The sequence below is a fragment of the Cnephaeus nilssonii genome (assembly GCF_951640355.1).
Source record: "Cnephaeus nilssonii genome assembly, chromosome: 6".
NCBI classification, from domain to species: Eukaryota; Metazoa; Chordata; class Mammalia; order Chiroptera; family Vespertilionidae; genus Cnephaeus; species Cnephaeus nilssonii.
Window position 1 is genome coordinate 37,067,328 of NC_137077.1, and position 22,145 is coordinate 37,089,472.

Below are 22,145 nucleotides of genomic sequence, written 5' to 3' on the forward strand. Positions count from 1 at the left end.
CACCACCATGTGTGCATGGCATGCATATCACCATGGCGATAATCATCCCCGTGCATTTATACACAATCTCAGGCATTAGCACCAGAATACTTGAGGACATGAACACTAACAGTGCTGTAAAGTGTTTTCATTGCTTTAACGCTTTTATTAATTTTGTTTCAAAATCGAGTACACGTGAGCATGGCTCCTGGCTGGTTTCATATGAAAAAGGGGCTGGATGACTTCTTGGCTAGCATCCCTGCTGCTAACAGTCTTGGGCAGTGGTTTAAGGCACGGCACTTCTGAACGTTCCCATCCCAGTTTTACAGCTCAATATGCAAAGCCAAGAAAAATAAACAACGGCACCTCCATTCTGGACACAACGTAAGGTCTTGAAACGACAACTTGGAAAGCTATGAAGGCGACTCATGGAGGGGCCTCAGGAAAAGAATCAAGATGTGGAAACGGCTGTGGGAAACCTCGCCTTCTGAAGGCTCTTCAAAGGCACACCACTAGGTGTCACTGTCCTACCACTGTCTTTTGCTCAAATGTGGAAACACAATAAAGTTAGACATCACCACGCCCCCTCCATTTTCCTTTAAAAAATGGGGGCGGCTCCAACACAGTACCACGTCATTATCCTTCAGAGCCATCCGTCGTTGTTTTACCCCCAAAAAAGCAGGGTAGAATCCATATTTTTTGTTGGTATTCTTGGGATTTCTGCTCACTCGGTTACCAGAGGGCGTATGAGAAGCCCTCCCTGAAAGATGTACAGGGAAGGAGAGCACACTTACTGGGCCAGACGTCCAGGTGCCGCCTCCCCATACGGGCTCAGGGTTCAGTGCATTCTCAGGTGAGGAAAATGAATGGGACAAGCGGTTCGTTTTCCTGATTTTACACAGACCACGTTCTTCACGTGGAGCGGATCACCTCCCTGCCTGTCTATTTTGGCCGAAGGAGCAGAAATGCTAGAGGAAAGGCCCCACTTGCATGCTTTAGTCATCACAAGAATCAAATCGTTTCTGGAACTGAAAGCAGAAGAGGTTACAGCAAGACTATTTTGGGTGCCAGAGGTTTCTCTAATTTCTTTCACTGACAGGATTAGAAAAGCTGCAGAAAAGGGCCAGCAGATGCACAACAGTGATTTCATCAAGTATAAAAAGTAACATTATTTAAACGCAGAATATTTCTTTCATGAAGTATCTCAATTCCTCAAATTGAAAGAGTTTCTTAGCTGAAGAGAAATCTGCAGCTATCAGGAGGATTGTAGGAGTCCTGTTTCTTCTCTTTCAAAACTGTATATAACATTTTAGCTTTTCATTCCTGCAATAACCTAATGAATAGAAGCTTCCCAGATAGGTTGGCTCAATAACCATTTCAACTCCAGTGTTCCTTGTCTGCCTCTACCAGAGACTAGAAAAACCAAAAACTTACACGATTCTGGCCAGTGAAATGCTAGTGATGTTTATGGTGATTGCTTGGAAAATTATGTTTTTCGAACACCGATTCTGACGCTTTTTCCTTGGCATTCCTTCCTTCTTCCTGCTGGAAGGCGGACTGAGAATAGCCATCCTGTGACCAGAAGGTGATGAGCACACACTGAGGATTGTCTAGGACAGGCGTCCTCAAACTACGGCCCGCGGGCCACATGAGGGTGTTTTTGCCGTTTTGTTTTTTTACTTCAAAATAAGATATGTGCAGTGTGCATAGGAATTTGTTCATAGTTTTTTTTTAAACTATAGTCCGGCCCTCCAGCGGTCTGAGGGACAGTGAACTGGCCCCCTGTTTAAAAAGTTTGAGGACCCCTGGTCTACGAGGAGAGGGACAAAGAGCCCACGTCCAAGCCCTGGCCGGTGTTGCCAAGTGGTTAGAGCGTTGGCCTGAGGACCAAGGGGTCACGGGTTTGATTCCTGGTCAAGGGTACGTACCTCCGTTGCAGGTTCGATCCTGGCTCCAGCCAGGGCATGTGCAGGAGGCAACCAATTGACGTGTCTCTCTCACATCAATGTTTCTCTCTCTTTCTCCCTATCTCCCTCCCCTTTTCTCCCCTTCTACTCTCTCTAAAAATCAATGGAAAAAATATCCTCAGGTGAGGACTGGAAAGATAAAAGAGCTCATGTCCATGATGGCACTATGGACTGCCTACTACAAGACTTCTTGTTATGCAAGAAAAATAAAACTACTAATTTGTTTAAACCACTGTTTTGCAAGTTTCTGAAACTTGCAGCTGAACATAGCTCCAAACTGATACAAGTAAAAAGTCTATAAACTAGGAAAGGGGACCCACAGCTAATAAGAATTAGCAACGGTGAAGAGAATAAACGCTTTAATTCAGCTTATCCAAACCCGTCAGCATCTCCAGTCAGCATCTCCTCCCTCCACAGCCTATACTCCCCCATCAAGATCCTGAAGTCTTTCAGAATTACCAGAGAGTAATGATGTTCAGGTAGAAAAGTTTATTTTTATCACCTACTGATTCTTTGAATTTATGGGTTTTGGATAAGATCTAGAAATATACTCCTTTTCACGTCCATCCCACTTCCTGTCGCAGACTGAGTTTCCTGGGAGGCAGACCCAGAGTCAGAAATCAGCACCAGAATGCTGCTTCTGGGATCAACGTGAGAGCAGAAAGCAGGCCTGGGGGAGGGAGAAGCTGTCGTAATGACGTAATGACGTCAGCTGGCCAGATGGCGAGTTCTGGGACCGCCTCTGACCAGTCAGAGCAGGCTGGCCCTCGCAGGAGGGCTCCCTGGGGTGAGGCACTCCCTCCCCACAGGGCCGAGAGCTGAGGACCCTTCAATCCTAAAGGAGAGGGGGGTGGAGTGGGGGCGTCACAGTGTCCATCTCAGTATACTAGGGTATGTCTCACTTTAAAAAATACGAACCCTATTCCATTAGTCACCCGAGCAACTCTTCACTGAACAGCCGCTCCCAGACTTACTGATAGTGGTGAAGACACTGGTGAAACAGAAGTAGTCCACAGCGTTGAGGGAGAGAAGATGGTAAAGAAACTGTTCTCGTTCTTCTTCGCAGCACAGAAAGGCATACCGCTTATAAAGCTTTCTAGGAAAGAGCAGGGCAAGCACAACAACAGTGTAGGCTATTTCTCATTATGTCTCCCATGAAAAGTAAACACCTCTACTGAGGCAAACTGGGTAGAAATTCTAATCTGGAAAGAACAGACAATTCACAAAAATGAACATGCAGACAGGTAACATCTTAACCTAATCAGTCATTAAATGGGGGGGAAAACAAACCACAAATCCATGTTGTCTACGAAACTAATAGAGATCAGAAAGTGCTGACCAGTGCTGACGAGGGTGGGGGCAATGAGTAGCTAGCTATTCCGATGGACAGTGGGGCTGAGAGTTTCAGGAAAGCAATTTGCTGGTAATACCTCTTTTAAACCAGTCCAACATTAATTTTACAAGAGGAGCCACCCTGTAACATGAGGTGACCAGCACATACGGTGGGCTGTCCAGGAGGAGAGGGGCAAAGAGCCTGCGTCCAGGATGGCCCTGTGGACCGCCTAGCCCCAGGTTCCTTGTTACGTAAGAGAAACAGAACTACAGTGTGTCGACTTTCGCAATGTGCTTTGTAAGCAAGCACACAGGTCATAGAAACCGAAATGCCTCAACCTGTCTCACCTGGTGAGTGGCTGGTTAGACAGCAACTGCTTGAGATGCTGGGACAAGAGTTTCTTTTCTAGAGACAGCCTTATCCACGCCCGAGCTCGTCCGACGTCAGTCTTGATCTCACTCATGTTCTGAATGTGCCTAAGGAACAGCAGCAACAGGAGAGATGTGAATCCTAAGGTTTGGAAAAGACCTCAGGGTTGCAGCACTCTGCACAGGAAAGTTCATTTATACTTAAATGAAGCAAGAGGGAATACACAGTTTATGTTGATTAAACCTTCAAAGGTTCTATCTTAGTTATGAATCTAGCCCCACATCAGAATTACCCTTAAAACACAAGCATACAGGCAACATCTTAAGAAACACAAAGCATTTGAAACCCATTAATCCTTTAACGTTTCATTATGTTCTTTCAGCTTCACAGATAAACTGGCACTTGGTTATTCCCGACTCTCAGGAAAATAAACTAACCAGGCTGAAATTCAAGTTTTTATTCAAAATAATTATTCTATAGTATAACGAAGTATCTGCCGCAAATTTAACCCACTGAATTATTTGTCGCAGCCCTAGACAACACACGGAAAAGATGAAATCTTACTTTCTATGGCATCAGCAGACACGCTGTACTGCACTGACAAATTCAACATTTACAAAATTTGCAAGACTTGAAAAATGGTGTGGCTATAAAGAAACACTGTGTGGTCACACGCCAGTTGAACGTAACATACTGTGGAAATTCATGTAGAAGTCAATGCTATCCCCATAGGTTGTGTTTATCTTCCTAAATGATTTTCTTCCTAAGGGGACGAAGGACAGGCAGGAAGGACAAGCCTACGGGAGGGGCAACTGTAAAACCACTACAGTGAGTCACTGAGACCTTTGTGATCTGATCCGCCTTTTTTTTTTTTTTTTAATCTAAAATGACTCATCCTAGCTGTAATAAATATTGCAAGAAAACCTTTTGTCTGATGACTCTAAGCTTTCAGAATAAGGACTAAAGCCTTATTTTGCTACACACACACACACACACACACACACACACACACACACACACGCGCGTTTCTCTTTTTTCCTCCCTCTCTCTCAATCCTTGGATCTGAACATTGAGGCCCTCGATACTAAGTGCTGATTTATAATCAAACACTCGTGATAAACAAGATGTAAAGCATTACATCACATCACACAGACGCACTGAAGAGGTGGCATGCAAACATGCGTGAATGAGATTTATGACGCACTTATTTTTAAAGGGCTAATACCATTATGGATGGTCATGAACGGAGGAAGCTGGGGGCAAGCAGGCCCCCCTTGGAGCCTGGTTCTTACTGGTGGGGGTGGTGGCAGGGCCGAGCCCCGACAGCCCAGGGTGAGCCCCTGCAACAGCACTGGCTGCCCCTCAGTCCTACTGACATTCCCCAAAGGCTGACACGGCTGACGTGGGGAAATGCTCAGGCGTTTACCACTTAACTTTCGACAGTATTTACACGGAACCCCATGAGTGCCGGGCGGGCTCTGAGCCCCCATAACCCAAGAATACCAAGTTAATTCAAAAGGAATTCACTGAAAATGAATCTATATGGAGGTTGGTAAGTACTGAATGTTTCCCTACATACCCTTCCTACTCTAAAACAGTAAACTCTACGGAAATTAGTGTTATGCTGGCCTTAAACAGGTATCTGCAGACATGGCAGGTGAAGAATGACAAAGTGGAAAATAATTATAATTTGAAAAACAATCTGTGTTTAAGGAAAATGGGGAGAATTGGAGTACATAAAACGAAACGTATTTTATTTAGGTGGCAATCAGCATTCCCATCATGAAAGCATTTGTGCTAGTGTTTTTGGTGGGCGGCGAGGGATTTGTCACAGCAGTGGCTCCTGAGATTCCGCATCCCATTACTTGCTGCCCTCTGTGATTCTGTTCATGTCTGAATCCCAGCTTCTGCTGGCACGCTTTCCTTGACCGTGACAGCCTCCGACGACCTCTCTAATTTATGAAATTCTGTAGTCTAATCGACATGTTTCATGCACTGCCTACTATTTGATCATTTTCTCTTGGTTTATGCTTTCTTCAGCTTGCCAAGTTCCCTGAGGACAAGCAAGGAGCCCAATACCTCTGAGTAGCCTTGCATCCTTCTTTGTATCCTGTAAGGCCCAGCACATATTAGGAGCTAAAAAAAAATACCACAAAACAGCTCTGCTGCTTTGTATATCACTATATAATTTTATGCTTAAAGACATTTATATGTGTTATTAAACTTTTATCCAAATCTATTAAATGTTTTTCTGTGTAGCTATACCATTTTTATTAAATCCTCAACCGAGAATATGTGGTATGTGATTTTTTAAAAAATTGATTTTCAGAGAGGAAGGGAGGGAAAGACAGACAGACAGACACACACACACACACACTAGAGAGAGAGAGAGAGAGAGAGAGAGAGAGATCCCCGACTGGGGATGGAACCTGCAACCTGGGTATGTGCCCTGACCGGGAATGGAACCCACAACCTTTCAGTGTATGGAATGACTCTCCAACCAACTGAGCCACACTGGCCAGGGCATGTAGTCATACCATTTTAATCTGTTTTTAGTTGGAATAATTTATTACAGATAATTATAAAGGCATTCAGCATAAATAATATCATACAAGTATTACTTCTAGTAAAATAGAGCCTGTTAATTCACAGAAAAGCATACATGGTGTGGTTTAAATAACTTATCTACTTGATTTAGTTTTTAACCGTGATACAGAGCTTTCTAATTTAAACAAGTTTTTATGTACTTTGTCTTATCTGATCATCACAGTAACTAGTGAGAGGGAGGTCATCATTATTTCACTGTAAACAGGAGAAAACGGAGACTCCTTCAGACGGAGTGACCCACCCAAGGTCACAGAGATCACAAGTGTTATTCTAGAGGAGCCACCCATTTTCTTTCAGTCTCTTCTTCCTGGCACTCACATTCTTGGAGACACAACTCCGGGGGCCACCGGGACCCACGGCCCCATGCTCCTAACCCCTCAGCCAGTCAGATTTCCTCTCAGAAGCTGGGAATGAGTACCCTAACCAAGTGAGTTCTCACTGAATGCTTAAAATAAGACAGGATGTTAGAGCCAGGGCTTGGGAGAGCATGTGCACAATACAGCCGGGAGGGAAGGGAGAGAACGGGAGAAGCAGAGAGGATTTGCTTCCTGTGAGACAGAGAGTGACCTATGACACGAATGTTTCCCTCCCAGCTGCAATTCTTGCTCTTGGATTCTGGAAGATACCCTTATATATCTCCAATAAATCCCATGTTTGCTGAAGCCGTTCAAATGAGCTTCTCATTGTGTGTCCTGGGCTCCTTACAGCTGCTAAGCAATCTGGTGCCAAGACTCTGTTTCCCCAAACTGAATGATTTGTAAGATTGACAGCACCTAAATAAATGTAATCTACATTTCCTGGTGCTTATTTTACTGCATTAATAGTGAACCCTAGTAATATTCATTAGAGAAATAAAAGAATCAGCCAATTTTAGTATAAGCTCATATCCTGTACAGTCATAAAAATTCCTCAAAATAGTCCTTCCCAGGAAAGTGGAACATAATTATAATTTGAAAAATAATCTGTGTTTAAGGAAAATGGAGAGAATTGGAGTACATAAGATGAAAAGTATTTTATTTAGGTGGCAATCAGCATTCCCATCATAAAAGCATTTGTAACAAAATCAATCATGACTACTCAATTTTAGTGTTGAATAAAACCAGATGCTCATTAGCACATGTGTACACATTATTTATAAAAAGATAAAGTCACTTGCCAATTTACCCTCAAGTAACTTATCCCCATCTTTATATGTAAACTAGAGGCCCGATGCATGAAAATTTATGCACTGGAGGGGGGGTCCCTCAGCGCGGCCTGCCCCCTCTCACAGTCCGGGAGCCTTCAGGGGCAGGAGACAACCTGGCGACCACAGGAAGGCGGTGCCCCATCACACCTCTGCTGCTGCCACTGCCAGCAGTGCAAGCCTCGGCTGGCCCTGGTTTCCTGAAACTCAGGCAGCCCTGGGTGGCTGGGCAGCCGACATCGGAGGCTTGCCTGCACCTTGGGCCGGTCCTGGGCGGCTGGGGGGCTGAGGGAACTGGGGGACTCCAAAGGCAGGCGTGCGAAGCGGCCGGGCCTGACTAGGGGCGGACCCGGCCTTGCTGTGCGCCTGCCGCCTGGTGGGGCTGAGGGGACTGAGTGTCGCCATCTTGTGGCTGTGGGCGCTGCCATCTTTGAGGGTGGGGCATCAATTAGCACATTCCCTCCTTATTGGCTGTGGGCACCGCCATCTTTGCAACTGTGTGAGGGTCAATTAGCATATTCCCTCTTTATTAGATAGGATAGAATATTTCTAGGATTTACTCACATCCTGTTCATTTGTTTACATATTCAGATTATCTATACTTGGATGATAGTATTCACAATCTCCTAGATGTTCTGCTATGCTCCGCATCGTTAATTATATTTTGCCATTAAGAACATAAGGCCCAACAGCTAGATGATATGTGCAGAGCTACTCTGGAAAAAAACTGGCAATAATGGTACCACGACAACAATACTCCTCTTCTCTATGTAGATAATCAGTCCCCAACCTCTCTCATTGGAACAAAAAGTCATTCTATAAGTGACAGTTTGGTGATATCTGGCAACTCTGAAAGTCTTGGGAAGGGGTCTGCGATACTAAGACAAAGGGGACAGCCTTCAGACAGGTGTCCTGGGCTCCTTATAGCTGCTAAGCAATCCAGTGCCAAGACTCACGACATCAGTGAGAACTCCAAGTCCCTAAACTGCCAATGTATTAGCCTCAAGAGATAAACTTGAGAAGATGAGGTAAGGACAGAGGCATGTGCCCAACAGAGAGCATGGGCTCAGAGAGATATACTACCCAGTCCTTAGAAAATACGCTTTTCCTTCAATTGTCCAGATTTAAAGAAATCAGAATTTAGAATATTACTTGGTGGTGTTCTTGGATCTACTACAGCAACTATTTAAGTAGCAATTAGGGACTAACGTGAAGTACTAACCCAGAATTTGGTAATAGGGAAATAAGCTGGTCCACTGAGAGTTAAACTCTAAAGTAAACATATCACGAATAAGAATAACAATAAATAAAAAGGCAGAATGGAGCAGAGAAACAAGAGACACACACGGGCAGTGCTTCTGCAGGGCTTTTCTGAGATGACATCCGTCCCATGAGCACCAGGATGGCTAGTTGGAAGATCGGAGATCAGGCTTCCACATCTCTGCTTCTGAGCACGATGCCTTCTGACTTTAATCTAGCTTCCCCCTGAGCCTACCCATATCAATGAAAGAATGTCAAGTCATCTGTTAAGGAAATAATAAATTGGCTTCATGACAACTAGACAAGAGTGGATCCAGCCCATTATTTCACCATATCTCTTAGATGTCTAAAGTAAGCCTTTTGGGTTAGCAAGAGTCAGTTATCTGAGAGTCTAATTACATTTTGGTTTACTAATGAGTTGGTATCTGAGCTTATAAAGTTGAAGACTCTAGCTTCACATTTAAAGACCTATGGCTATGTATGGCATAAGAAACTGGGAAGTCATACCCATTAGGACAGCTATTGTCCAAACAAACAAACAAGCAAGCAAACAAAACAAGAAATAACTAGTGCTGGCGAGGATGTGGAGAAACATAACACTTGTGCGTTGCATGTGGGAATGTAAAATGGTGCAGCCTCGGTGGAAAACAGTACGATGGTCCTCAAAAAATTAAACACAGAGTTACTATACGATCAAGCAATTCCACTTCTGGGTATACACAGAAAAGAACTGAAAGCAGGGACTCAAATACATATGTTCAAAGCAGCATTATTCACAACAGCCAGGAGGTGGAAACCACTCAAATGTCTACTGATGAATAAATGGATAACAAAATGTGGTATGCACATACACTGGAATATTATTCAGCCTTAAAAAGGAAGGAAATTCTGATATATGCTATAGATGAACCGCAATAACATTATGCTAAGTGAAATAAAACAGATGCAAAAGGCATGATTCTACCTACATGAGGTACCTAGAATAGTCAAATCCATAGAGACATAAAATAGAGTCGTGGCTTGTAGGGGGAGGGAGAATGGGGAGTGACTGTTTACATGAATACAGAGTTTCAGTTTGGGATGACAAAAAAGTTCTGGAGATGGTTAGTGGCAATGGTTGCACAACAATGCAAATGTATTCAGTGCTACCGACTGTACATGTAAAAATGGTTAAAATGGTTAATTTTATGATATGTGTGTGTATGTATATATATATAGTTTTAACCACAACTTTTAAAAAAGCCATAGAAAAACATAAACGGTAGAATCTAGGTGATGGGTATATGGATGTGTTTACTATGAAATCTTTTGACTTTGCTGCATTTAAAATTTTCTATAATAAAACGTTAGGGAAGTCAGCTTGTCTTTTCTGGGCAAAGCCTTCCCACCTTACTAAGCACCTTTTTTAAAGTAATCAATCAATCAAGGTTTTATTAAAAGCATCTATCATTTGGCCAAAACATCACTTTAGGATATTAGGGGGGAGTCTCTCAGATACTTTTGTAAGACTAAGTCTGAAAATTAAAAGCCAAAGTACCCTTAAGTGGGAAGTCACAGGACATCATTTTTTTAATTGAGTATCCTGGACCAATATTGATTATCCAAGATTATACTCAACTCGAGGGGGGTGGGGGGTCCCTCAGCCCAGCCTGCGCCCTCTTGCAATCCGGGACCCTTTGGACATCCCTCTCGCAATCTGGGACGCAGCATGCACCAGTGACCATATTTTTCATACAGGTGAAAGGCATCTTGCTGTTGCTTGGGCAGCTACATTTTTTTTGGTCCTGATTATGAAAAGTAGTACATAACATGATCCTTCTGAGGCAGTAGTACCATTTTCCCCACCTTATGGGTGGAAAAACTGAAGCAGAGAGAAGTTAAGAAATTGGCTTTGTCACACAGTTATAAGTGTCAGAATCAGGGCTGACCACAAAATGGGCAAGCCAGAGTCCATGCATGTCATCGCTGCATCATCCTGTTTTTTTTCAGTGTTACAGTACCCTTGTCAGGTTTTAATTTTTAAATCTAAGAGACTGAACCCAATATACAGGGTAGGACCCCTAGGCCTGGCCGGCGATCAGGGCTGATCTGTGGGGCGGCAGGCGGTGTGATCTGGGGCGGGGGGGGGGTGGGGGCCGTTGGCACCCGCCTTGACTGGTGGCCTAGCGCCATCCACTCGCCGGCCGCGACTGGGGGCAGCTCCTGCATTGAGCATCTGCCCCATGGTGGTCAGTGTGCATCATAGTGACCGGTCGTTCTGCCAGTCGGTCAATTTGCATATTAGGGTTTTATTATATAGGATTATTTTTAGCCTGATGTGCACCCATAGACTATTGCTAGCCAAGGCAAGTGATCTAGACTTTATTGTAAGATCACCATATATGCAAGGGGTGGATATAGTAGGGCAAGCACAGAAATATTGGGACCAGGATGCAATCCAGGCGAGAAATTTTAGGGGCTCAGACTAGAGAGGTCACTGTTCATTGATCTAACAGTCAATGGAATAAGTGAGCAGTAGTTACAACTATTCCTCTTATGCTGGCCATCAAAAGGAATCATAAGCCACACGAGGACAACTACATGTCATCTACCAAGGAACATAACATTTAAGTTATTAGTATATAAACTTACTCATTACAAAAGCCACGTACTTCTTGAAACTTTTTACAGTAATAGACTATAGACTAATTCACTTAAATTTCACTTCAATGCTATAAGATAGATAACTTTTTAGATCTCTATTTGAGAGATGGGAAATTGAGGCACAGAGAAGTTACAAAAATTGCTTGGGGTCACACAGCTAGTAAGTGATGAAGCCAGGATGTGTTACCACTCTACCATGCTGCCACTCATAACAGTTATGCATTTCAGTCACAAGTACCTGACAAATCAAATAAACATCCTATTAATATTACTAAAGCAATCAAGTTACAAGTGTTATAAATGTTGTAATATTCACTTTAAGCCCACCTGTTTTTAAGAGTTGATTAAGCATTGTACCTAAAATGTTTAAAAGAAAAAAAGCCTCTGCCTCCCTCATTCAATACATCTTCTTAGCTACACGGATGCCTTCTAATGATTTCTAAGGCCAGTAACTGCAAGTGATCTCTCTCAGATTTGCATTTGCTTCAAATTAAATCTGCTTGACAACAGTTTTTCTGCCAAGTAACTTGTCCTTATTTGCAGATTTTTTTTTGAACTGTATTTGTGGGTAGCAAGTATTTAAGGAGGTTTTAAAAAGCTGAACAAAAGAAATTGTAAAATAATTTACGGCTCCTTTAAAACTCTTTTCAGTTGCGTTTTCCCTTTGGATTGAATGTCAGGAAAAATATAATAGTGTGAAAGTAAAATAAACAAGGTCATAAAAATGTGATTTTTGAGAATACATAAGCCAAAAATAAACACAGCCAAAATCATTTGAGCAATTTAAGTGAAAGCCATAATATTTCAAAGTCACCACCACTTGCTAGCACATATAACAAATACCTCATGTCTTGGATAAGGGAGACCCTGAGTGTTGGCAACATAACTCCTGAGTCAGATTTTCTTCTTTCTGGTCCCAGGGCAACTATGTAGAAAAATACCAGCAAAGTATTAGAAAAATAACTGTAAGGGAAAAAAAAATCTATATGATTCACATTCTATAAATAAATACGTTAAAATTACTTTTGAAGAACAAATTTTGAAGACAAAAGAAAAGATCAAATTGTTGTCACTTTATTAATGCAATAAACTGGCTATATTCTTTCCAGTTAATCTGGGGCTGTGTTTGTAAATTTAAAATGAATTATAAAAGCCCACTTAGCAACTAATGTAATGTGTGCAAATTCTGGCCATAATGGCCATTTTCTAAAGTTATTCATACTAATTGAACTGGATAATTACATGAAAGCAGTATCTATAAATTAAGCTACTGAGCATGTGAATTACCTCTGGGCTCATGCATTGCAATCACACAATCTCCCTATACACCAGGACTTCAGATTGCGTTGTTGCTTTATAACGTTGATGAGATGCCACAGGACCTAACTCTTGTTTATATCAATTGGCCTATGGTAAAACGGGGTTCATTAAGTGTCGTTTCGCTTCAAGATGCAGAACCTACCAATGACATTAAGTGAGGACTTACTGTACTCTGAAAGAGTGTTTAAAAGGAAAATCTGAGAGTTTGGGCTCTCTAGGTTGGTAAATTTCTACTTTCAAGTTCAGAATCCAAACTACAGTATGCATATTACGCAAAATCTCTTCTGAAACCTGAATAGCTTACATTTATAAAAGAAGGAAAAATTATTCTATTATATAGCAATGTCTAAAGCAATCAATTATTTGCTAATGTATTATAGCGGGAGGGCTCAATCTCACTGTAAGTGAGATGCTGTGGAGTTTTGTACTCTTCCTTTATTTCTATTTCCCATCTGCAAGTAAAAACAGAATTGCAACACCACACTTAGCAAATACCATGAACAAAAATGGGTTTGAACTGCACAGGTCCACTTATACATGGAGTTTTTCCAATAAATATATTGGAAACACTTTTGGAGTTTTCCTTACTCCTTTTAAAATTTTTTAATTTTATTTATATATTTTTATTGATTTCAGAGAGGGAGAGAGATAGAAACATCAATGATGAGAGAGGATCATTGATTGGCTGCCTCCTGCACACCCCCTACTGGGGATCAAGCCTGCAACCTGGGCATGTGCCCCTGACTGGAATCAAACCCGGGACCCTTCAGTCCCCAGGCTGACACTCTATCCACTGAGCCAAATCAGCTAGAGCTATTTTACTTTTTAGTTAGAGCTGAGGTACAGTATAGTTTCAGGTGCACAACTCAGTGATTGGACATTTATATAAGTTACAAAGTGATCATCCCGATAAATCTAGTACCATCTAACACCGTACATAGTTATTATAATACTAGAAGCCCAGTGCACGAAATTCATGCACTCGGGGTGGAGTGGAGCTCAGCCCAGCTTGTGCCCTCTTGCAGTCTGGGAGACCTCAGGGGATGTTCGACTGACGGCTTAGGCCCGCTCCCCAGGGGAAGCAGACCTAAGCTGGCGGTTGCACATCCTTAGCGCTGCCACGGAGGTGGGAGAGACTCCCACCACCACAGCTGCACTCGCCAGCCGTGTGCCGGGCTTCTGGCTGAGTGGCGCTCCCCCATGGGAGTGCACTGACCGCCAGGGGGCAGCGCCTGTGTTGAATGTCTGCCCCTTGGTGGTCAGTGTGCGTCATAGCAACCGGTTGTTCCGTCATTCAGTCTATTTGCATATTAGCCTTCTATTATATAGGATGGTCTTTGGTTAATTACCTCCCACTCACCCACCCACGATCGGGGCCAGGGAAGGATGCGGGAGGTTGGCCAGCTGGGGAGGGACCGCAGGAGGGCTCCAGGGCGTGTCCAGCCCATCTTGCTCAATCCCAATTGGCCGGACCCCAGCAGCAAGCTAACCTACCAGTCGGAGCATCTGCCCCTTGGTGGTCAGTGCACGTCATAGTGACTGGTCGACCAGTCGACTGTCTGCCAGATGGTCAGTGCATGTCATAGCGAGCAGTTGAGTGGCCTTAGCATATCATTAGCATATTATGCTTTTATTGGTTGAGTGGACGACCAGACACTTAGCATATTAGGCTTTAATTATATAGGATTAATGACTATATTTCCTCTGCTGTACTTTGCACCCCCATGACTATTCTGTACCTGCTAATTTGTACTTTTTTAAAATTTAGTGTTTAAAGTATTACATATGTCCCCTTTATCCCCCAGTGTCCTCTCCCAGTCCCCCAGCTCCCCAGTTTTCCTTACTTCTGTGAAGTAGTTGTATTGATTACACTATGCTACTATAAAGCAATCATATTGTTCTTGTTATCAATGCATGAACCGATATACCTGTAAATAAATATAAATTTGCTTTTCCCATTATCTTTTCATTTCTGATGTCTCGTGTTAGTAATATGTATAAAATCTACAGTGTCTTGCACCATATAAGACAATCTTAATGTAGGTACTGACAGATGACCCATCCTGTAAACAGATGACATAAACTAAACTTAGGTATCGATACAGTACAGTAAAAGCATTTTCCCTTCATGCTTTTCTTAATAACATTTTTTTCTGTAGTGTACTTTATTATAAGAATACTAGAGGCCTGGTGCACAAAATTCATGCACTGGGGGGAGGGGGTGTCCTCAGCCTGGCCTGCACCCTCTCGCAATCTGGACCCCTTAGAGGATGTCCGACTGCCGGTGTAGGCCCCTGATGGGTCCCAGATTGCGAGAGGGATGTAGCAGTGCACCAAGCAGCAGGCAGCCAGGGAGGAGTTAGAACTGGGGCTGGGCACCACACCGCTCACGCTCATCCTGGCCTGCTGCATCTGCTGCCACTGCCGCTCGGTAGTTCTGCCACAGAGTCGGGAGAGGCTCCTGCCACCACAATTGTGCTCACCAGCCATGAGCCTGGTTTCTGGCTGAGCAGTGCTCCTGGTGGTCAGTGCACATCATAGTGACTGGTTGACAGGTCATTCCGTTGTAATGGTTGTGTAGGCTTTTATATATATATAACACATATAACATACAACATATGTGTTAATTGGCTGTTTTTATTAATGGTAAGGCTTCTGGTCAACACTAAGCTATTTATTAGTAGTTAAATTTTGGGGGAGTCATGTTATATGTGGGTTTTTGACTATATGGGGGTTGGCGCCCTTAACTCCTTTGTTGTTCAAGGGACAACTGTACATCAATAACACCAGAATTTAGGATGTGGGTTTTGCTGTATATGAAATCTGTATTTTCTCAGTCTTTAGATTCATCCTACTTGGGGGGGCTAGGATATAATATGGAAACACAAATCTGTTTGAAGCTGACACTGAAGGAAGATGACAGGGAACATTTTGTTGTATTAGGATCTACATGTTTTGGCGCTTGGTGAGAGAGGCGGGGCTGACACTCGGCAGGTATAAATGAATACTGACAGGGCTGCTTGGCAAAGAAAATGTGGCCAGACCAACCTAAAGGCAGTTCTTTGAGGGCCTTCCATACAGGGTGGGTGATAAGCATGCCATGGGTTAAGACACTTGGGAGGAAGTTTTCAATGGGTCACTGAAAATACTAGTTCCTCTTGATACCCAGGAGGTAAAAGACCCTAAGGAAATTGTCCCAGAGACTATGCTGTGTCTTCCTGTCTGAGACCACCAGTACTTCAGTGTGTTATTCATGAAAGAACATCTCTCTTTCGGGAAATAAAGTAAAATACAATCTAGATTATTAGACAGCATGAAAGAGGGCCACACAAGTGGTGAGAAACAGGTTGAGAAGAGGAAAAAGAGAGCACGAGGTAGGAGAAAGGAGCTGACACCATACTGAGCAAGGTGGCTGGAGGGGGACGTGACAACGAAGGAATCGTGCCTGTGGAGCAGAGGACAAGCGGCGGCTTAAAGAGGAGCCTGGCATTTCAGACAGCTTCCACAACAAGAGCAGCCACAGGCCCGGTGTGTTCTGGGAATCCCACTTTGGGACCCTATATTCTAGCCACCCCTCTCTGATCGGTGTTCCCTAAACATGCGACGTGCTCATCACATTTCCATGCCGTCCGTTCAAGTCTCTGGTTTATCCTCTGGCATTCCATATCTTTCTGCTTGTTTACAGCCTACTTGTTACTTGAGAACAGTACAGATTAATGGTTAAGAACAAGGCTTTTTCAAGCCCTACAGAAAACATAACAGCTCTCTATGGTCTGTTTCCTCATCTGCAAATTAGGAACAGTAACAAAATCTACCTTATTCAATTAGATGTAAAGCACTTAGAATAGTGCACAAACTAAGTCCTCCATAAATAAACTTTAGCTTAATTCTGCCTCTGTGTGAAAGCCTTCCTGCATATTCTCTCTGCCCTCGGTACCCTATTAGATATCATTCCCTCTCTTCAACAGGACCTGTGAAACGGAACACCTACCATAAACAAGCCACAATTTAACGTTTCTGTTACTCCTGTGAAACTGTGTGCTTCTTAAGGCTTGGTCAGGTCCTAGTCTTAGAATAGCCAGAGGGCCTAGCAGAGGCCCCACACAACATACACGCTCAACAAATACTCATTGAGGGAGATGAGACTATTTAGGGCCAAATGGCAGAACCTTAAAAAATATGTTAGAAATTTACAGAAATGCTAGGGAGGGAGGAGGGGTTTTGAAAAGACAAGCTATGCTCCTGAGTACCTTTTTATCAGCTAGAGTGATAGTGTAAAAGAAATAAGAGAGATGAGCTACGAGCTATGCCAAAGGCCAATGTGTAGCAACCAGGGAGAATAAAGAGGAGATAGGTACAGTAGTGGAAAACACAGGACTTAATAGTGATCAGATGTAAAGGGCAAGTAAGACTCAAGAGTAAAAAAAAATATATTAGATATGGATATAAAATACATATTATCCTAATTATAGCTTTCCTTTGAATTTTTTAATTGTAATTTTGCAGATGAAGAAACTGAGGCCCAATTAAGAGCCCTACCCAATCATACACATTCATTAAAGGGGGCAGAGTGTTCTATGGCATGCCCGGTGGGCTTCTGTTACATTGTAGACTTTCCAGCTTCTAAGCTTGACTGTGAGAAGGGTGCTGATGCCATTAAATCAAGTGGAGAGAGAGAGCCTGGTAGGGACTGGAGAGAGAGGTGTTGAAATAAGGAGTTTGATTTAGGACACGTTGGGTCTGAGGTCCCAAGGGGCCATAAAAAATGCATGTGTAACCCTAACTGGTTTGGCTCAGTGGATAGAGCGTCGGCCTGCGGACTCAAGGGTCCCAGGTTCGATTCCGGTCAAGGGCATGTACCTTGGTTGCGGGCACATCCCCAATAGGGGGCATGCAGGAGGCAGCTGATGGGTGTTTCTCTCTCATCGATGTTTCTAACTCTCTATCCCTCTCCCTTCCTCTCTGTAAAAAATCAATAAAATATATATATTTTAAAAATGCATATGTAGGTGGTACAGACTGACAGATGTCAGAGAGAAGGTAGGTGGGGTGGAGCGGATGAAAGAAGGTGAAGAGAAAAGCCAAAGATCATACATGCCTAAGCCATGGACAGAGACAACAATGTGTGAGGGCCAGAGGGAAGGAAGGACAGTCTGGGTGGAGGGGGGCAAAGTGAGGAAAATGGGGACATCTGTAATAAAATGTCAACAATAAAAAAAACAGGTGTCTAGGATCTAGGGCTGGAGAAAGAGATCTGTGAATAATCTGCTAATGGGGTAGCTGGATGACACTGCAGTAGGCAATGGTAGTCGTTATGGTTTGAATTATGTTTCCTGAGAAAATGCTGAAATCTAACTGCCAACACCTACGAATCTGACATTACTTGGCAACAGGGTCTTTGTAGATGACCAAGTTAAGATGAGGTCATCAGGATGGACCCTAATCCAATGTGACTAGTGTCCTTATAAAGAGGGGAATTCAGGTGCAGAGACAGTCATGTGTGGGGAAGAGGTGTGAAGACACAGGGAGAATACCAGCTACTGGCCATGCGGTTCGTCTCAAGGTTAGACCATCAGAAGCTAGGAGCGAGGTGCGGGACAGATTCTCCTCGGAACCCTCAGGAGGACCGCCCCTGCTGAAACCTGGATTTTGGATTTCTAGCCTCTAGAACTGTGAGACAATAAATTTCTGTTGTTTGAGTCGACTAGTTTGTGGTACTTTATTACAGTAGCCCAGGAAACCAACACAGTAGTTTACTAGCGACTTTGGAGGAAACAGTTTAGAAGCCTGGGAGTAGAAGGCAGATAGGAGTTAACCCTTTGTATGTACGCTATAAGCGTCTATAGACACAAGCGGCGGACCTTCCCCACACGCCACGCACGTCTATAGCAGAAAAAAAAAAGGCAATATTACACTTGGTGATTTCCAGTTACAGGTAATCAGGCAACTAATTCAAAAACATAAATTAGCACGACCTGAGAAAAAGAAAACGCTATGCCACTGACTTGCCATCCAGATTATAGGAATGACATTTTTTTGGGGGGAATATCCATCGATTGGGAAAAAAAAAAATCTATGTGGAAAAGGTGTTTGGTATGCTCTTCTTCTAGTATTGATACAAAACAGCAAAAAGAAACCAGATACTTTTGTAAACAATGTAATGTTCCGTTATGTTTTGTTCCATTGAACTTTATCATACACTGAGGCCATTTTAATTTTTTAAATAATAACTAAGGGTAAATAATACTTTTTTTCAACTGTGTATGTGCTACATAAAAATAATTAAAAATGTTCTTTGGAAGAATTAAAAAAAAAGTTTTCCCTAAGTGGCAGCCCTGACCAACTTTAAAATCATTTTTCGTGAGAATTTTTGACTGAAAATATTTAAGAACACCTGAATTGTAATATACTTATTTTTTATAATATTCATTGCAAATTGATTTTTTAAATTAAATTCCAAATACCGTGGCGTGTGGGGATGGTCTCTGTTTTGGACGTGTGGCAATTAACTGGTTACGAAGTGAAGCCATACTTTAAATGCAGAGATCTAAAATCTAAGGTTTCCATGGGGTCTACTCCAGAAGAAAAATGTATAAACTACTTAAATATATGCCTCTATACTACTTCTTACTTCAATACACTTAAATGCAGTAGGCTACCCTCTCCTTCAGGAAAACCCTCGCGGGTTAATACTCAGCCACAGGAACGCCCTTTGTGTATCTGCCTGAATCAGTGCTTACTGCACAGGCAGCACCTTTGCAGAGACTATGCATTATTTTTTCAGAACCATCTATAGTCTATAGGGAGGCAAGTCATTAACAGAAAACTTCTGATGAAGATCAGATGATTGAAGAGAGACTCAAAATTTTGGGGCTAGATCTAGAATAACCCCTTAAAAGGAGTATCTCCACCCCTTTCTGCATTCTACCCTAGCCCTTGTCAACTGACTTAAAAATCCACTTAAAACCCTGTCCGGGCATGCAACAGACTGACATATTTCAGAGGAAAGGGGGGGCAGGAAGAGATTCCTCAATGAACTTATAGGCATATATGCATAGCCCATGGACAGATAATAATGCTGGGAAGACCTGGGGAGGGAGCAGGAGTGGGGTAGAGTGGGTCAATGTGGGAGGGAAAGGGGGACATCTGTAATACTTTCAACAATAAAGATAAATAAATAAATAAAAACAAACACTGGCCGGTGTGCTCAGTGGTTAGAACATCGCTCAGCCTGTGCAACCACAGGCTCATGAGTTTGATTCCCAGTCAAGGGCATGTACCTGTGTTGGAGGCTCAATCCTGGACTCAGTTGGGGCACATGCAGGAGGCAACCAATTAAAGTGTCTCTCTCACATTGATGGTTCTCTCTCCCCCCTCCCCCCCTCCTTTCCACTCTCTAAAAATCAATGAGAAAAATACTCTGTGAAGATGAACAAAAAATAAAATGAAATAAAAATCATTTACAGTTTAGTGGAACCCTGTTTGAGGATGCAAGCCTGTGTCTAAGCTGGCCAACATTTTTAAAAGTAGAAACTTTTGGGTGATGTGTTAAGAACAGTCCCCTTCCTTAGGACCAGTTGCAGTCTGAGGTCCTTTATCCATAAAATAACTTCAAACTACTATGTGCAGGGACACAGACAAAACCTGACTAGGTCAAAATCAAGATTGTCTGAAAGACACGGAGGAAACTCAAATGGACATTACTAAGCGCAAGAAGTAAATGTGAAGAGGCTATATACTAAATGACAGTCTGGATAAGATAAAACTATGGAAACAGTGAAAAGGTCAGTTGCCAGGGGTTGAGGGAGGGAGAGATGAACAGAGCACAGAGGATTTCAGGGCAGTATAAGGGTGGCTACATGTCATTACCTATTTGTTTAAACTCAGAGTTCAATGCCAAGAGTGAAACCGAATGTAAACTACAGACTTTGGTTGATGGTTCACCAATTGTAAGAAATGTACCAGTTTGGTGGGAGATGCTGATAATGGGGGAGGCTATTCATTGTGTGTGTGTGTGTGTGGGGGGGAGACACAGAGGGTATATGGGAAATCTCCGTATTATCTGCTTATTGTTGCTGTGAACCAAAAGCTGCTTGAAAATATAAAGTCTGCTAAAAAATACTAAGAAAGTCGACCCTGCTATGGTCCTCTTGCTAAGACAAACCTTTTCCATTCTTCTGCAACTCTTAAATGTCTCTGACTCCTGTATAGTGCTGCTTTTGAAGGAGTAATGATCTATCATCTAGGCTCATCCTGGCTGAATGTTAATAAGAGCAGTGCTCAGCCCTGGCTGGGTAGCTCAGTTGGTTAGAGCCGTGGTTGGCAAACTGCGGCTTGCGAGCCATATGCGGCTCTTTGGCCCCTTGAGTGTGGCTCTTCCACAAAATACCACTGCCTGGGCGAGTCTATTTTGAAGTGGCGTTAGAAGAAGTTTAAAAAATTTGGCTCTCAAAAGAAATTTCAATCGTTGTACTGTTATTTGGCTCTGTTGACTAATGAGTTTGCCGACCACTGGGTTAGAGCATTGTCCCAATACGCTAAGGTTTCGGGTTCGATCCCTGATCAGGGCACATACAAGAATCAACCAATGAATGCACAAATACGTGGAACAACGAATTTTTCTTTCTCTCTCCCTTTCCTCTCTCAAATCAACCAATAAATAAGATTTTAAAAAGAAACCTGTAGAGAATAATAAAAAAAAAAACAGTGTTTAAACCCATTGTGACTCTATGGAGGATCTTTCCTTAATCTGAAAATGCATTAATTACAAAGCTTAATAGTTAGCAAACAAAAAGTATTTTTTGAAAAACCAAACCAAACCAAATAAACCACCTGGATTTAAAAGCAGACAGAATTGCTCATTTCTGTACAATTAGGACACACTGTTTCTCAATAATGAAATATTTCATTTTTAAACTGATGTGTTTATATGTATTTCACACTGTCATATTTTTAAATCCTAACTTCATGAGCTGAATCATCAAAAGTGTTAGAGCAATATTTATAAAATCCACTCCTCCAAACAGACAATAATTTGATTTCAAAAGCTGCATGGTTTATATTTACCCTCTTACGGGTCAGTAAAATATTTAGCTTATGTTCATTTGTGCTTCATTAGCCCTTCAGCACCCGACAGTGCAGCACCGTGACTGCGCGGGGCTTTGACACTCGGCATTTCTTAGCCTTGACTTCAGAGTTTTGCTGGTCCCATGAATGACTGACTGGAGGCCACTGGAAACAGCTGGGTCTCTGGTCTCCAGCTCAACCACCCAACATTTGACCTGCCAACGCCACCAAGCTGCCAGCGTTGCCCAGCAGCTGCTGTTTAACAGCTGGACAGTCTCACATGCCCCACTTGGCGCAAGAGGCAAAGGCTTCTATCTCCCAGCCTTAACTGAGCTTGGCTTTCCAGCACTTCATCCTAAAAATGGCTAATTTGCCCGCCTAGGAATTTATGTTTTCTAACTAGGGTAAGCTACTTTAG

General features: G+C 42.8%; 1 protein-coding gene across 6 annotated transcripts in view; it reads right to left on the reverse strand.

The window, feature by feature from the left end:
* The window catches only part of DENND5B (DENN domain containing 5B), a 173,058-nt gene that overhangs the window by 17,159 nt on the left and 133,754 nt on the right, over positions 1 to 22,145 (reverse strand). For all 6 annotated transcript variants that reach the window (XM_079774039.1, XM_079774038.1, XM_079774040.1 and 3 more), the window contains 3 exons: positions 12,185 to 12,266; positions 3,627 to 3,755; positions 2,921 to 3,042 (listed from right to left, as the gene is read on the reverse strand). In XM_079774039.1, coding sequence (XP_079630165.1) covers positions 2,921 to 3,042; positions 3,627 to 3,755; positions 12,185 to 12,266 — 333 coding nt within the window. The remainder of the gene's footprint in view (positions 1 to 2,920; positions 3,043 to 3,626; positions 3,756 to 12,184; positions 12,267 to 22,145) is intronic.